Source organism: Thamnophis sirtalis, unplaced genomic scaffold (genome assembly GCF_051295495.1).
Source record: "Thamnophis sirtalis isolate CommonGarterSnake01/CBP01778 unplaced genomic scaffold, rThaSir2_p1.2 scaffold_1, whole genome shotgun sequence".
Taxonomy (NCBI): Eukaryota; Metazoa; Chordata; class Lepidosauria; order Squamata; family Natricidae; genus Thamnophis; species Thamnophis sirtalis.
In genome coordinates this window covers 7,154,474-7,172,628 of record NW_028261381.1, presented here as the reverse complement: position 1 = coordinate 7,172,628, position 18,155 = coordinate 7,154,474, and the positions used below count along the sequence as shown (strand labels likewise).

The 18,155-nt window shown below is 41.5% G+C and overlaps 1 protein-coding gene across 1 annotated transcript in view; it reads right to left on the bottom strand.

Annotated features, from left to right (window-relative positions):
• The window catches only part of ALS2 (alsin Rho guanine nucleotide exchange factor ALS2), a 65,676-nt gene that overhangs the window by 27,176 nt on the left and 20,345 nt on the right, over window positions 1–18,155 (bottom strand). The window contains exons 8-13 of the mRNA XM_087707088.1: window positions 17,167–17,244; window positions 15,822–16,001; window positions 10,856–11,027; window positions 5,878–6,058; window positions 4,034–4,099; window positions 2,327–2,486 (exon numbers count right to left, since the gene is read on the bottom strand). Coding sequence (XP_087563214.1) covers window positions 2,327–2,486; window positions 4,034–4,099; window positions 5,878–6,058; window positions 10,856–11,027; window positions 15,822–16,001; window positions 17,167–17,244 — 837 coding nt within the window. The remainder of the gene's footprint in view (window positions 1–2,326; window positions 2,487–4,033; window positions 4,100–5,877; window positions 6,059–10,855; window positions 11,028–15,821; window positions 16,002–17,166; window positions 17,245–18,155) is intronic.

Sequence of the window (18,155 nt, the reverse complement as noted above, 5' to 3'; positions counted from 1 at the left end):
GTGAGCCGCCCGGAGTCCTCCGGGAGTGGGCGGCATACAAGACAAATAAATAAATAAATAAATAAATAAATAAATAAATAAATAAATAAATAAATAAATAAATAAATAAATATATTGCAATGTTAGGAAAAACCACATTTAATATATCAGTGAAGTTAGAATAGCTGGATAAATAAATTTACCTTCTATAGTACTGGAGCTATAGTGACATATTAAGATAAATTAATAAAAGGCTTTCAATCTACTAAAGCCGGGATGTTAGCAGTAAGTACACTTAAAAAGTTTATATACAATTTTTGCCCCAGCAGGCGGCAGCATTTAGCAGTCTTGTCTGGAATCAGAAGAAAACAGCAGAGCAGCCAGTTAGTACTCGGAAGGGAGATTTCTAGGAATCCTAGATCATGTAAACAAGACTGCAATTTGGGGGGGGCGGAGGGGTAGGCGGTGGCAAGCCATTTGTTTTAGAGCTGCCAAGAAAACCACATGTCTGTGAATTTACCGGGACTGACCTCAGCTTTACAGAATTTTATAATTACCATTTGCAATATTCTAGAAGCAGCCTTGGGGGCTCATAAAGCCTGCTGGTTTCAGCATGATTTATAGCAAAGTAATTTTTAAACTGCCACCTAAGAAGAGCCAAGGTGGCGCAGTGGTTAAATGCAGCACTGCAGGCTACTGCTAGATCAGCAGTTCAGCGGTTCAAATCCCACCGGCTCAGGGTTGACTCATCCTTCCGAGGTGGGTAAAATGAGGACCCAGATTGTTGGGGGCAATATGCTGACTCTCTGTAAACCGCTTAGAGAGGGCTGAAAGCCCTATGAAGCGGTATATAAGTCTACTGCTATTGCTCTATTTTCTAAAGAGGCTTAAGGGTAACCTAAACATTGCAGCCCTGGTTTCAAGTTCCAGGTAGCAAATTCACGTGCGACTTGTAGAGCGCTGGTGAAACCTGCAGTTCTGCTAAATTCCCAGTTTCCCCTCCTCCAGGAAATCCACTGAAAAGAGAAGCATTTCTTTTGGGAATCAAATGCACCGAGGAAGGCAGAGCTCTCAGGGATGTTATTATCACTATTAGGATGCTGAATTGTTCGGTCAACAGGAAAAGATTTGTTGGGGGGTTAGGAGTGGAAAGGAAAGGTGGCTTACAGCACCAGTGCATATTCCATTCTCTGATCAGTCTTTGCAACATCTTCCTTTCACCTTCATCTTCCCAGTGCCTTGTTTTCCTGTTCCTTCCTTTTATGAGAAACTCAAAGATGAAGAGTGCACATATACCAATGGCCATTCAATTGTCCCACTAACATATCTTCCCCCATCCAGAATTCAACACATGTGAAGAAACGTATCCCCTTTTTAGAGGAAATACAAGCACTGTTTGGATCCCTTTCCCAAATAACAGGTGAATTCATTCAGAATTTATCCATGTAAGAATTTAGCAATAGCAATAGCAGTTAGACTTATATACCGCTTCATAGGGCTTTCAGCCCGCTCTAAGCGGTTTACAGAGTCAGCATATCGCCCCCAACAACAATCCGGGTCCTCATTTTACCCACCTCGGAAGGATGGAAGGCTGAGTCAACCTTGAGCCGGTGAGATTTGAACAGCCGAACTGCAGAACTGCAGTCAGCTGAAGTAGCCTGCAGTGCTGCATTTAACCACTGTGCCACCTCGGCTCTAATTTGTCTACTTTATCGTAAGTCCACTAACTGCTAAACTTAATTTTTACTGATTTTGAGCCTAACCCTAAGTTTAATACATCTGTGACCTTCAATTATCAAAAATCCCCAGTCAGAATGCTGTCTAAGGAATTCTGGAAGTTGAAGTCCGTGCATTTTAAAGTTGCCATGGTTGGGAAAAACTGCTCTTATACTTTTGATAAGAGTCGTTCATTTTGATGATGGAAACATTTTTATAATACCAAAGAATATACAGTACATGTGACAACAGCTTTGCCATGCAATTGTCAATTTTATTAATAGCTTCCATCTTGAAATAAGCTTGCAAATCGGTTGTTGGAATGCAATCTTCCACTCCTTTAAGGGGATTATTTCATGAAAATAGTTACTAGACAGTATTCCATGATCTCATACTGAACTCTTACCAACATAAATAAACTCCAAGAATGTTTCAATAATAAGCCTTTTTTGAGTTTATTGGCAATTCCATAGCTAGGAATATGTTTAATGAAGATTAACTGTCCTTTTTAAATTAGAAAGGGTGTATTTAAATGCATGATTTAGCTATCATGAGACAGATTATAGAATTAAAAACAAATAGTAAATGGTAACCTACCATTTAAAAAAAACGTTCACACTGAACAACTTACCACTTCAAAACAGGTAGCAAGCTTTAATAAAACTCTAGCGTAATTATGAAGTCGTCTGATTGGCAAGAAAAACAGAGCATTTAGAATCTCCATTAAAGGATAAATTTCGTTTGTCTCTGACAGATCTTGAAGTAATGCTTGGTTTTTGCCTAAGAAATCCCTACAGATAAAGGTAAATATGTATTATGTCTGAACAGTACTCAGTATGTAAAGAAAAGAAAAGAAATTGATTATTTAGGGAAATAACTTTATAGGTATGTATGTATGTATGTATATGTGTGTGTGTGTGTGTGTATATATATATGTACATACATACATATACATATACACACACACACACACACACACACACAAACATGAACACATACGCGCGCACACACACACCATTGCAAACATGATTAATAGAAAAATATGATACATAAAAGTTTAATGTCCATGTAGCATTTCATTGAAATTTTTTAAAAAGATAGAAAGAAAAACAAAAACTTGCATTTACCAACAAAGAAATGATTCCCATACAATTCAAACCAAATTTAGGAGTAGCTCAATTATACTAGAAATAAAATGCAGAGCTTAACTGTTTTTTAATTTCAAATTACATTGTCAATTAATATAAATATGCATATCTTCTACTATTTTCACAGGAATCCATATGATCAAGCCTCCACATTCCCCATAAATGGAAGAAACCTATTAAATTCTGAATGGCATTTTAAAAATGAATTAATTCAAAGGAATGGGATATGGGTTGATACAGTATTTACCAAAAATATGGGAAAGACATCACAAGAATGACTGGAGCTGTATTTCTATAGATTATTATAGAATCTTGAAAGCCTGGCATATTTTCTCTCCCTCCCTCCCTTTTATACACCCCAAGAAAGTCAAGGTGAGACAATCCAATGTTTCTGCCTCAACACTTCCTGGATTAGGCTAATGTTCTCCTAAGGCAGGACCCTTCTTGAAGGATATACTGATTTTATCTATACTGGTAAATGAAGGTTGAATATGTAGTTATTAGTTTTCTTAACTTTTTAAAATTGTATTTTTATTTCTAAGTTGCTTTAGGAATATTTTAAGCAGAAAAGTAAAATATGTGCATTTTATTTAACCATAGTTTCCTTTTAGCACAAAATATACATAAGGCATCATCTGAGTAATCAAAGAAATACCCTACAGTGTACAACAGTGGTGGGATTCAGCCAGTTCGCACCTATTCGGGAGAACCGGTTGCTAACTTTCTAAGCAGTTCGGAGAACCGGTTGTTGGAAGAAATCTCCTTTTGTTTTTTTCCACTTTACAGGGCTAATCCTGTAAGGAAGGCAGGAAGGAAACATTCTGGTGTTGTTTCTAGCCTCATCTTTATTGACCTGCTTACAGAAACTGCCTCTCTGGTTAACCCTTATGACATTGTAACAGCTAAAGTGAAGCGCCTATCGACGTGAGTGACGTTGAGTTGGCCACGCCTACCCAGTCACATGACCATCGCGCCCCACCTACCCAGCTGGTCATTAATAGCAATAGCAATAGCAGTTAGACTTATATACCGCTTCATAGGGCTTTCAGCCCTCTCTTAAGACAGAGAACCGGTTGTTAAATTATTTGAATCCCACCACTGGTGTTCAAGCTTGATCTTTACAATGATTTTAATCATTCATTAGTGCAACAATAAATCAAACGGCTCTGTGCGTGAAACTGCGCACTTACACTGCTGGCTTGGAGAGTACTGAAAATCCTCCCATTACCAAAAAGTTTGTCAAGGAAGCACAGTACCTAAAACAAGAAATTGGAAGAAAAGTAAACATTCTTGCGGATATCATCATGAATCTGTCTAGTAGAAAATGTAAGAAATCAAACTCTTTCTGCCTAATCCCCGACCCTCCAACCTTTAGCATTTCAATACATTTGAATCACTAGACTTTGATAGGGGTTCCACCACAAAACCGCGGACGACAAAATCGCGCTCGACGAAAGCGCGCATTTGACGTCATCACAGCGCGACGAAAACATCGCGCTGTGATCGATAAATGTAAAAATAAAGCGAAAACCTTACCCTAACCCCCCCAAACCTAACCCTAAACCTAACCCTTAACCTAACCCTAAATCTAATCCTAAACCTAACCCTTAACCTAACGCTAACCCTAAACCTAACCCTTAACCTAACGCTAAACCTAACGCTAACCCTTAACCTAACGCTAAACGTAACCCTAACGCTCTAAACCTAACCCTAACCCTTAACCTAACCCTAACCCTAAACCTAACCCTTACCTTTATGTGAATCGGCTTGCTTTAATTTTATTTTTATTTCAATTTTTAATTTTTTTCGTCGCGCTGTGATGACGTCAAATGTACGCTTTTGTGGACCGCGGTTTTGACGGGTCACGTTGATAGGAGAATTTCGTCTCACTTTACTTAGGTAACAAGGAACTCCATGCCCGAATTCTGATACTTCTACGTGTTGTTCTCTCCCTCGCCCCAGTACAGCCGTGCAACATTACTATTCAAACTCACTCTCTCCCATCTGGCCTGGACTATCCCACATCATAAGCGCTGTGCAGATTAGGAAGCAAAGCAGCAATGTCTCCTGCCATACAAGATTTATATGAAAATACCCCAAGTAATGAGAAAGGTAATAAAGATGTATTTTTTCCTAGTAGCCTAGGCATATATCAATAGGATAGCATAGCAGACATTTCTATGTCCTATTAAAATGAAAGATATATCACAGCATGAATCTATGAGTTGTGTTCTTAAAGGTTACTGACTAACAGATTTAATATTCCCTTGTATTTACAGCATGGCATACCTTACATTTGATCATTGAGATTGAGATTTGTTTTATTTATATGCCGCCTTATTCCCAGAGGGACTCAGGGCGGCGAACAACTCAAGGGGGAAGGGAACACAAAAGTACAACACAAGCATATTAAAATAACCAACAGCCACACAGCCACACAGGTCGAGAGGGGAAGGGAACTCATCAGCCCCAGGCCTGCCGACACAGCCAGGTTTTAACGGCTTTTCGGAAGGCCTGGAGAGAGGTGAGGGTCCGAATCTCTGCGGGGAGTTCGTTCCAAAGGGCCGGAGCTGCCACAGAGAAGGCCCTCCCACGGGTGGTAGCCAGATGGCATTGGCTGGTGGACGGAACCCGGAGGAGGCCAACCCTGTGTGATCTAATGGGTCTTTGGGAGGTAATTGGCAGCAGGCGGTCTCTCAAGTACCCAGGTCCAATACCATGAAGGGCTTTATAATTGAAAATGCCCAATGCTTGTGTTTCGGTGCTAATACAGTCATGAAAGTAGCCAATTGAGGACAGTTTCAAAAATTCTGTTTCTTGCCTGCCAATCTAAAGGCGTGGCTGGTGATTTTTCCAATCATTCTCCAACTTAATCTTACAGGGCAAGTCAGCAGTTCAGAAAACAGTAAGCATAACGTTTGCAATCTCTTTCTGCATGTCAGTTTTTCTATTGAATTCATTGTTTTCAGATGCAGCTTTACCCAGTGCAATAAAAACCCACAAATTTAAACTAAATAATAATAATAATCCTCACTCAGTATAACTTTCCAAAAACAGATTTGAATGCTTCAGAATCACCAGATTCTTTGCCTCTTTTAATCCTTGAAGAAAGCTGGTCAAAGAGGCTCCATGCTGACCAATCAGGTAACACAGTTTGCTGAATGTGCTTGCCATTTCCTGCAGCAATTGGATGGTAGATGCCGTACCTAAATTATCTGTAACCCAACAAGTGCACATATAGTTGAAATGCATGGTGGAAACATTGCCAATTCAATATATCAGAAAGAAGAATTACTGTATTTTTTGGATTATAAGACGCACCTCCCCCCCCTCGAAACAGGGTGAAAATTTGGGTGCGTCTTTTACACTGAATGTAGCCCGATCCACCCGCCGGCCCCCACCCATTGGCTTCTGCCTCCCAGCAATTTACCTCCTTGCAGCAAACGGGGAAAATGGGGCTTGCGGAGGCTTCAATAGGCTATGGAAATCCCTGCAGCCTGAAACAGCTGATGATCGGGAGGCCCCTGCTGAAATTGAAAGTGAAACCTGCTGTTTGCTGCACTGAGGCAAATTGCTGGGAGGCAGAGTCAGATATTTTTTTTCTTGTGCTAATCAGGCTGTTTGCTGCAATGAGGTAGGTCAATAACTATAAACGCCTATAGAACGTTCAAATTATTAGCCTTATTTTTTAAAGACTGCTTTATTATTGTTCTAGTCAACTTAACAAAATGAAGAAGCTTTTTAAAATAAATGCTTGATCTGAAGAGGCCCAGTGCTATTGTTATCTTCTTTTAAATAGCAGAGAATAACGTATACTTCCAGAAAGCCACATCAATTTTAACAGCTTCGGTACAAGTATAGTCTGGAATGTAACAGTGTCCTGTTGTCTGACCCTGACTTAATCATGTTTGGAGTAGATCTATTTAAATAATTGGGAATAGTTAGTGTGACTTCATTTAAGAAAACTTTCTGGCATCAATATACTGCCATAATGTATATTTCTCCAATTCTTTGCTATTTCTATAGGTCAGGCACACATGCACAGAAATACACTACAAACATTGTATATTGTCTGTACTGTTTGTTGCAAGGAGGCAAATTACTGGGAGGCAGAGGCAAATTCCCCCCCCCCCCCTGTTTTCCTCCCCAAAAGCTATGTCGGAGCGTCTTATACTCTGAAAAAATACGGTAGTCTAAGCTCTCGAAACTATACATTTAAAACAGTTTTCAAAGATTCTCATGAACTAGTCATTAGTAAATCCATCTTTATTTAATTACAGTTATGCACTCTTAATCATCATTAGCTCCTCGTGCATACAAGTCAGGACACACATAATTCGCTGGGAATGAGGATAGGAGGCAAAATTTGGAAGGAGAGTTTTGAAAGAAGGTTGGCCATGAATGCGGCCGCAAGAATCTGAGGATTGAAGCTAGCTATGGAGCGAGGGGAAAACGAAGAATGTCAGCTGGGCAACAAAGCTCAGCTGAAAGAACTGAACATTTTAAATAATTCATAGAGTAGGACTTATTTACTGCAATGGGAAATTCAGGCTGTTTTCCTTTTCTATGGAGAGGAATGTACGGGTAACTTTGATGAAGGTAGACAGGAGTTGTTAAGGAAAGAGAAATGACAACTTTGGCCTATAAAGACTAAAAATCTCCTAACCCTATACATCTTCCTATGGAAAAGGAAGCATTGGTTCAGTTGTTTCATGCCAAAGTAAGCAACTATCCGTACTACAACACTTTTTCAAGGTATCTAAAAAGACCAGCTTAGCCACAAGAACATTTAGAAAGCCTAATTCATTATAATAAGGTGAGAAAAGATTATGATAAGTGAAGAGGGCTCTGGGAAGAAAAGAAGGAATTCCCCAGAAGGAAATTATGTTTCTGTAAATGTGTTTTTATTTTTCCATTTTCATTTCGTACAGTCACATATATACTGTGCATAACCGGGGCCATATAACATTAAACAATAAACACGGCCATTCCTCTTGTCAACAATACCCCCCAAAAATAGAAACCCAATGTACCTCTTCGACCCTCCATACACCCTTTCTTTCGCCCCCCTCCAACTTTCCTTCTTCCCTCCAACATTCCCCTCTACCCTACTTCCCCTCCCCCTCTATCACTCCTCTCTCCCAGTACACTCCCTCCCTTCCTTCTCACCCTCCCTCCCTTCCTCTCTCCCACCCTCTCTACCCCTCTTTCTTCTAACCCTCTACTCCTCCCTTCGTTGTATTTCTACTATCTATTAATATATTCAGCTTGTCCTATTTTTACAGTGAAATTAAAGAGCAACAGTATACAAGTGCAATCGCGTTACTATAAAATCTAACACATACTATATATCCCCCCTCCCCCCTCTAACACCCCACCTCCAGAAGGAAATTATGTTAATGGACATTGCACCTTTGGTTATTTCAAAACCCTATTGTCTTTGTAGTCCTGCCTCATTGTCATAGATATCCTAATAGCCTTACTGAACTCACTAGGCACATAATGTGCTATAGTCAATAACATTTCTGGCTGCTACATCCAATCAATTCATATTTTAATTTGCTTAAACTGTAACCCCACCTCTCTTTAGACTTATTTTGTTGAGACACTGAGAACTGGATGGTAAATAAATTTAATACATATAATTTGTTGCTAGTACTTTCAGTGTAACATGTTTTCATCTCTAGTACCAACGAAGGAAACATTGGCATCAAATGTTGCTATAAATTGGCAAAAGAACCAAGATACTCCAGATATATAGAAGCTAGATTTGGGGTTTTGCAGCAAAGACCTAAATACCTCACATTGAGGAACTTAACTGACAAGATTGTTACCCTTTTCTTTTGAGTCTGTGCAAATATTTTGGATGCTACTCCAGAAGACCCTAGTAGCAAGAATGATTATCCAAGGACATTCCTCCCATGTGAGTGTATGCAGGAGGTCAGAGGTGGGTTCCTACCAGTTCGCACCTATTCGGTAGAACCGGTTCGTCAAATCTACTGAACCGGTTAGAAGAGGTTCCACCAGTGGACCCGGAAAGCAGGCCACACCTACAGAAGGGGTTCCAAAAATTTTTTAAACCCACCACTGGTCCTTGGATATGATTATTCCGTGACCCGTCAAAACCGCGGTCCACAAAAGCGCGGTCGACGAAAGCGCGTATGTGACGTCATCACAGTGCGACGAAAAAGATTGAAAAATTGAAATAAAAATAAAATTACAGGAAGCCGATTCACATAAAGGTAAGGGTTAGGGTTAGGGTTAGGGTTAGGTTAAGGGTTAGGATTAGGTTTAGAGCGTTAGCGTTACGTTTAGCGTTAGGTTAAGGGTTAGCGTTAGATTTTTCATTAGGTTAAGGGTTAGGTTTAGGGTTAGGTTAAGGGTTAGGTTTAGGGTTAGGTTTGCGGGGGTTAGGGTAAGATTTTCGCTTTATTTTTACATTTTTCGATCTTTTTCGTCACGCTGTGATGACGTCACATACGCGCTTTCGTCGACCGCGCTTTTGTCTACTGCGGTTTTGTGGTGGAACCGACTATTCTACACTATCATGCTCATATTTATAAAGCTCAGTGCCTCTGTGAAAGGTAAGGATGACTACTGCGTTTGTGGTGCAATCAGAACATTGCGTGTGTTGAAGTTGTTTTAACGCAAACCAAAGATGCCTTTTAAAAAAACAAGTTGACATCATATTCTTATGCATGCCAGTGCTGTGTCTGAGGTAATTTAAGGTGGTTCTGACAAGTGTCGTCGGCATCTTCATATCCGGTCACATGGGCGGCAAGCCACTCCCATCCAGTCACATGGGCAGCAAGCCACTCCCACAAAGGAGGCCACACCCACAAAGTAGGTTCGAACAATTTTTGAAACCCACCACTGCAGGAGGTGCACAGAATACCCTGCAGCTTGACTGCGAACCTGGGCGGCTGAGAGATACCTCTGGAGGAGATTACCACCTCACAGTCCTTGAGAAGATGAGCGATCTCTGCAGGAGATAGCTGCCTTTCATATTTGAGTGTATCAGTGGTGGATATGCCACTCTTGAGTCCCACAAATGCAAGATGAGGGGATCCACCCTTGACCATCAGGGTAAAACTTGTATACTTTCCATAGCTTAGTATATTAATTTTGAAAATGGAAGGTTGTGTGATGGAAAATGAGGAAGGAGAGACTGTGAAGAATTATGGTGTCAGGCCCGCAATTATACCCCTTTTAGGATCTTTGGCCTGCCACACTTTCTCTTGTTTCAATATGCTGTTTCATTAGTGTAGTTGTTAGGAGGGGGGAATAGAAAGGAGTAGGATTGTGGAATGTATTGTTTTTCATTCTTTACTAGAAGACCAAGGTCATCTTTTGTCTCCGCACCTTTACACCTGACCGGAAGCAGCTGGGTGGAGATGCCAGCGTGGAAGAAGAAGACTGGACCATGTGATGGATTTGTGGGTGTGGGGACAAGATCATGAACTTTTAACTGGGTGGAATCCCAGGAAGTTCTTTAGAATTGGGATTCTATAGCACGATGCCAACATGTCTGTCTTATTAAATCGGAACTTTAAGGATAGCTCTGCCTTGGACTCTGATTTAATTCTGCATAGAACGCTGACATATGGGACTTTAAATTCAAAAATGATGTACATGGGACTCTATCATGAACCCTCCAAATTTTCCATCAGCTGGGAAAGAGAAACACGTGAGAAGGAAACTCAAAATAATCCTGTCTCACTTCTGCGTGGGGTAAGGGGAAGCTCAGCAAGCTTTCAAGTTTCAGTCGTTACACCCTGGAACAATAATGTAACATTCATGTACTCCTTGCACTGTTGGTTTCCTGCTCAAAGGCAGACAGTCTTTCATCTAGCACAATATACGATTGAGATGTGTAGCCCAAATACAGAGCAAAACAGAAGACAAAAACACAATGGTACTCCTGTCCAAGTAAAGAAACAAAAAACAAAAATATTTCTAGCGATTTTTAGAAGTCAGAAACTGAAGACAGTGAAATAAAAAACACCTCTTACCAAATCCCAAGAGTGGTCGGAGAACTTGAGATTTTACAGAGCTCAGCTTGGAGTAGAACTGTCTCTCTGTCGAAGCCAACTCATGAAGACTCGCGATGTATCCCATAATGTTCTTGTCCACTAAAGCCAAACACTTATTTCCACCTGTTGTCACATGGCTAATATACCCTAGCTGGAAGGAAATACATTATTTTGAGAAATCTCTCAAGACAAGGCTCAAAGTTAGCCCTCCTTGATGTTCTGGTAGACATTTGCCTCTTCTGTTTTGCCACTTGACTTAGTGCAGTGTTTCTCAACCTTGGCAACTTGAAGATGTCCGGACTTCAACTCCCAGAATTCCCCAGCCAGCATTCGCTGGCTGGGGAATTCTGGGAGTTGAAGTCCGGACATCTTCAAGTTGCCAAGGTTGAGAAACACTGACTTAGTGAAACAAACTCTTTGAAGTACACACAGAAACATTAACATGACTTACAGCCTTTAAAAAAAAATCCTGGTATGTGTACCATATGTAATATTAATTCTTGATGAATTTACTTGACCAGATTCAACAATAATAGTCTTAGGTCTGGTAAACTGTAACTATATTCTTTTTCTTTGACTATATTATATTAAGACTGGATTATTGTAATGCGCTCTACATGGGGCTGGCCTTGAAGAGTGTTCGAAGACTCCAATTAGTCCAGAATGCAGCCGCGCGAGCGATTGTGGGTGCACCAAGGTACACCCACGTTACACCTATCCTCCGCGAGTTGCACTGGCTACCTATTAGTCTCCGAATCCGCTTCAAGGTGCTGGTCGCTACCTATAAAGCCCTACACGGCATCGGACCTGGGTACCTGAGAGTCCGCCTCCTGCCGATTACCTCTCTCAGATCAATTACATCTCACAGGTTAGGTCTCCTCCGGATTCCATCTGCCAGCCAATGTCGGCTGGCGACTCCCCGGGGGAGAGCCTTCTCTGTTGCAGCTCCGGCCCTCTGGAACGAGCTCCCTGTTGAGATCCGGACCCTTACTACCCTCCCGGCCTTCCGCAAAGCCACCAAGTCCTGGCTGTTCCAGCAGGCTGGGGGGGCTGAGAAGCATCTACCTCCACGGAAATTGTGAATGTTGGTTTTGTTTTTAATATGTTGTCTTTGTCTCGTTCCCCCCTTTCCCTTGTCTTTTGTGAGCCGCCCGGAGTCCTCCGGGAGTGAGCGGCATACAAGACAAATAAATAATAATAATAATAATAAATAATATATCCTTAAATACCCAGGTTTGGCATAGATAGTATGGCTTGTGAAACCAGATTCCAGTGATAAATATGACTATGAATGTTGGCAGGAATAGCCAACACCCTAGATGATAGGCTCAAGGTCCAGATGGATCTTGACAAACTTGAACAGTGGGGCCTAACTAATAAAATGAAATTCAATGCAGAGAAAAGTAAAAGTCTTACACTTAGGCAAGAAAAACCAAAACTGCACATGTAGACTGGAAGACAGCAGGCTTAATACCAGGTAGCAATAACTATAAGAGGGATCTTAGTGGGAAACCAATTAAATATAAGCCAAGAGTGTGCAGTGGCAGCAAAAAAGGCCAATGCAATCCTAAATTGTACTAACGGAAGAATTAAATCAAGATCACATTAGGTACATAACACTCTATAAAGGCTTAGTAAGGCCACACATCTGGAATACTGCATCCAGTTTTAGTCACCACATTATAAAAAAGATGCTGAGACTCTAGAAAGAGTGCAGGGAAGAGCAACAAAGATGATTAGGCGTTTGGAGGCTAAAACATATGAAGAACGGTTACAGGAACTGAACATGGCTAATCTAGTGAAGAGAAGGACCAGGGGGAACATGGTAGCAGTGTTCTAATATTTGAGGGGCCTATTTTTCAAAACACCTGAAAGCCAGACAAAGAATAATGGATGGAAACTGATCAAGGAGAGATTCAACCTGGTAATAAGGAGAAATTTTCTGACAGTGAGAACAATCAACCGATGAAACAGAAGTTGCCTTCAGAAGTTGTGGGAGCTTCATCACTGGAAGCTTTTAAGAAGAGACTGGACTGCCATTTGTCAGAAATGGTGTAGGGTCTCTTGCTTGGACAGGGGGGTGGACTAGATGACTTCCAAGGTCCCTTCCAACTCTGTTATTCTGCTCTGTTCTTATTCTGTTCTGATATTATTAAGCCCTTTCAGAAGATTCTATTCCTGCTTTCTTACCATTGCTCTTGAACCTACTTTCCATTATTACCAATAACAGAGAATATTTGTAACTAAGGGTTGAAATGAGGGGTCCTTGGTCCTTTCACGATGTTACCTAGTTTAGATAATGAAACATCTGCAAGAAAACAAACAAGCTCAGAGAGCACCAAGGACCCTCACTTAACTTTCTACAGGAGATGACCAGGCTGAGCAGCGTCAAACACATAATCAATTTGGAGTTACTCTGCTCTCACAAGAGACCTAATTCCAGTTCTCCTTGAATTCTGTTCTTATCTAGCATCAATTCCCTTTGATTATTATTAGATCGGACTCTTGTTTATAGGTAGTATGTAATAAACTTGAAGTGCTTTGAACTAAACTCCTGTTCCTGGTTACTTTCGCCTCACACTTTCTCTACATTTCATTCCAAAACCACCCTTTTCCAGGAAGTTTTTGGTTCCACATCCTATTTTATGCGCCATGCTACAACTAAGCTTGTAGTAAAGCTCTTATCTATTTCTTATATCCAATTTAGTCAGTATGCTTTACAGTATGTACTCTATAAAGCAACGATGGGCACATTTCTCCTCATTGAATGTTATATGAAACACAACTTGTGAGTTGTTTCTGTCAGCCTCTGCTTTGCTGCTGCTTCGGCTGCCATTGAAACGGGGAGGGGGGCATGGTATTTGGGAGGGGTTTACTAATTGTGCTGGAGGAAGATTCTGGAGTTCTGCTGCCTGTCGGACTGCGCATGCGGAGGAGGTTCCCGCCAAGGCCAACGGCACCGACATTCCATCTTGGTGATGCCTTTCGAAGTTATCTCGCACCTGACACTTGGGAGAATTATGATTGGACTGCAACTGGGATGCCAAGGGGTGGGGAATGGGTTATTTTATATATCACTCGCTTTCGCGCCTAAATAATCAGTCTTCGCTTTGCCACGCTTCTGATCATTTATAATTAGTAAAAGTACACTTGATTTCTATCAATGGAGTCTTGTGGTTTTCTTTCCTAATTACTCAATGAAGGAGTGCTGACACTGTATCACAAACCACAACATTTAAACCAAATTCCAGGTGTAAGACGAAAAGAAAAATGTGGAAGAGGATGTTCACTAGTGTTTGATTTACAGGTAGCCCTTGGGTTACGATGGCAATTAAAGACTGGGATGATGATTGAAACCATGTGATGCAGTTTAAAGTGCAAATGCAGGTGACTGCATTGGTTAGTGATGGCAATCATGGTTGTAGCATAATTCCAAAATGTATTGGTTGTTAGTCAGGAGGTGACAGGAGCCACAGGTAAGGAACGCAACTGTGCTGCAGAGGGACTGGGGGAGGCTGGGGGAGGCCTGGTACATGATAAGAGGACAGGGAGGGTTTTGGATGCTCAGCACAGCCAAAGCACAGATCAAGGGAGGCTGGGAGAGGGTGGGGGACTTCGCCAAAGCACCTGGATTGCGATCACATTACAGCGGGGTGGCTATAATGACCAGAAATGCAGCGCAGTGGGAGCTGGTTATACACCAGAAGTGGGTTCCTACCAGTTCACACCTATTCGGTAGAACCGGTTCGTCAAATCTACCGAACCGGTTAGAAGAGGTTCCACTAGTGGACCCGGAAAGCAGGCCACACCTACAGAAGAGGTTCCAAAAATTTTTGAAACCCACCACTGGTCCTTGGATATGATTATTCTACACTATCCTGCTCCTATTTGTAAAAGTGCCTCTGTGAAAGGTAAGGATGACTACTGCGTTTGTGGTGCAATCAGAACATGGCGTGTGTTGAAGTTGTTTTAACGCAAACCAAAGATGCCTTTTAAAGAACAAGTTTACATCCTATTCTTATGCATGCCAGTGCTGTGTGGGAGGTAATTTAAGGTGGTTCTGACAAGTGTCGTCGGCATCTTCATATCCGGTCACATGGGCGGCAAGCCACTCCCACAAAGGAGGCCACACCCACAGAGTAGGTTCGAACAATTTTCGAAACCCACCACTGTTATACACCCATGTTTTCAGCACTTCCATAACTCTGAACAGTCACTAAATGAATGGACATAATTGGAGGACAACTTGAAATAATGCCTTGAAACTATAAATTTAATTTACTGGCTTGTTCTTTATATAGTATACCAGTAAACTGAAACAAATGCCTTGTTACAAAACATGAATGTATACTGGCTTTTTGTTAGGATATATTTTATTTTTTTAAATTAGGATGACAAAATTAAAGAGCCACGGAAAACAGTGCATAGTAACAGTGACTTCACTGTTAACGTTATATGCTACTGACAGTATTTCTCAACATGAAAGCATCTCAGCTGAAAACAATAATGGAAAATGTAATGCGTCTTTTAACTCAGTGTTTTTCAACCTTTTTTGTGCAAAGGCACACTTTTTTCATAAAAAAAATCACGAGGCACATCACCATTAGAAAATGTTAAAAAAAATTAACTCTGTGCCTATACTGACTATATATAAAGTAATTCTCCCACGGCACACCTTACACTATGTCACGGCACACTAGTGTGCCGCGGCACAGTGGTTGAAAAACACTGTTTTAACTGACAAAACCTGAACATGAAGTAGAAGGATGTAGCACAGAGGATTATTTTGCAATTACAGTACAGGTTTGATTTTTCCTGGGGTTGTGTTCCACTGGAAATCATTTTCCATGGTCAATGTAATGAGAGATTACACATCGTATTCCTGAGATATCACATACCCATGTTCTAAAGCTTTTTAGGAAATCAACCAGAAGGTAATACGTACCTTACTACAGTTTAGCAGCAATGTTGGACTCTTTAGGCAGCTGTTTTCAGATGAAATACCATCTTCTTTTTCTTCTCTGCCACTATAATACAAAGAAGGCTGAAAATCTTCTCCCTCTGCTAGGAATAGGGAATAATCTGGACCTGCTGCTATATTCCAAATTCTGTTGTCATCACATATCTAGCAAGATATAAAAACGTAACTTAGGAACATAAGAACAGCTCTGCTAAATCAGGGCAAGACCACTTTTAATCTACAACAAGATCCAGACAGATGTCTCTGGCATTAAATTGTTTATCTGGTAGTTTCATCCCTAGAAGTGGCATTTGGATAAATGCCACTCTCAACCTAAAAGCAACATTTTAGTTTTCAAGTTCAATTGTACTTAATAAATGTTCCCTTTATCCGATTTTCTCTTTAAACCCATTCAAATTAATTGCCATTGCCACATACTGAGGTAATGAACACAATGTAGAATTATGCTTAGAATGAACAAGTGTCTTCCTTCCGTGTCCCGTCAAATGCGCGCCCGACAAAAGCGCGCCAACAAAACCGCCCGGAGAAAAGAGCGAATTTGAAATCGCGCCCACAGAAGCGTGTCGATAAATGTGCACTGACGAAAGCGCGCTATCAACAAACCACGTGAAAACAAGGTAAAAACCCCTAAGGGTTAGGTTTAGGGTTATTACCTTGTTTTCGCATGGTTTGTCGATAACGCGCTTTTATCGGCGTGCATTTATCGGCGCGCTTCTGTGGGCGCGATTTCAAATTCGCTCTTTTCTCGGGGCGGTTTTGTTGGCGCGCTTTTGTCGGGTGCGCATTTGACGGTGAACCTCTTCCTTTATCTATTTCAGATCTCCTCCCAATCTGTTTCACTGGATGATCCCCGTTTTAGATTTTGCATACTTCAATCATAGCCCTTCAATCATTTTTTAAGCCAATGTTGCAATCATTTTGTCTTTTTCGCCGTACAAATTGTTTGTGCTTCTGATCATTCTGGTTCTGTATGATCACTCTGGGTCATACGGACCACAAGAAAAAAAATACAAGGTAAATCATACATCACCATTCCTCAGCTACAAATAGTAAGCATAGTTTTGGACTGTTTTCACCTTGTGCCATGTTAAGAGAAACCTATGATACCAGGAAGATTCTCTTCAGTCAAGATTTCTATATTTGGGGGAGCAACAGGATCTTTGAAAACATGGAAAACCCAGCTGAAATGTCTTCATAATTGTCTTCTTTTAATCAGGGTATTGGCAACTTTTTTAAAAAGCAAATGTGGTGATGTAAGTGAAATTACAAATAATTATTCTGAAAAGAAGTTAGTGACAATCAAAATTACCTTTGCCAGGCGAGGGATTGTGGTTGGAGAATTCAAATGACTTAGCTGTCCATAAATATTACTGCCCCATGCATATACCTGCAGAAAAGTAGAGAGAAAAACCACTTTAATGTAACCTATGCCAAGGTAAAATAAAACAAGAGTGTAGTAAAATAAGAAAAAAGTCCATCTAACATAGCCTTCTACAGTGGCAACTTTCAGATTTGTATTACAATGTCTCTCTCTGGGATTCTCAATCTTGTATCTGGGATTTTGGTTGATTCCTTGTAGTTTCTGCTCTGGGGGGATTTCAACCTCCATGTCCTTGTGGTGTGGCTGGCAGTAGCCCAGCAATTCAGGGTTAGCATAGGCTTTTCTCATACCTGAGAGACCGCCTCCTGCCGCTTACCTCCCAATGACCAACAAGATCACACAGGTTGGGCCTCCTCCGGGTGCCGTCAACCGGACAATGCCGGCTGGCGGCTCCCCAGGGGAGGGCCTTCTCTGTTGCTGTGCCGGCCCTGTGGAACGATCTACCCACAGAGATCCAGATCCTTACCACTCTCTCGGCCTTCCGTAAAGCCGGCAAGACTTGGCTGTTCCGGCAGGCCTGGGGTTGTTGAGTTAAAAGAATTATTAAAACAATGGGACACAACAAGTTAAAAGGAACACAACAGACACCCAATCAGACGGGGCTGGACCACCATCAAGGGGTCAACAGCCCCAGGGCCTGCCGGAAAAGCCAGGTTTTTATGGCTTTGCGAAAGGCCATGAGAGTGGGTAGGGCCCGGATCTCCAGGGGCAGCTCATTCCATAGGGCCGGAGCGGCAACAGAGAAGGCCCTACTCCTAGGCGTCGCCAGCCGGCATTGTCCCGCCGAAGGTACCCGGAGAAGGCCCATCCTGTGCGATCTTATTGGTCTGAGGGAGGTATGTGGCAGAAGACGGTCCCGTAGATACCCAGGTCCTACGCCATGTAGACCTTGGGTGTCTGTTGTGTTCCTTATGATA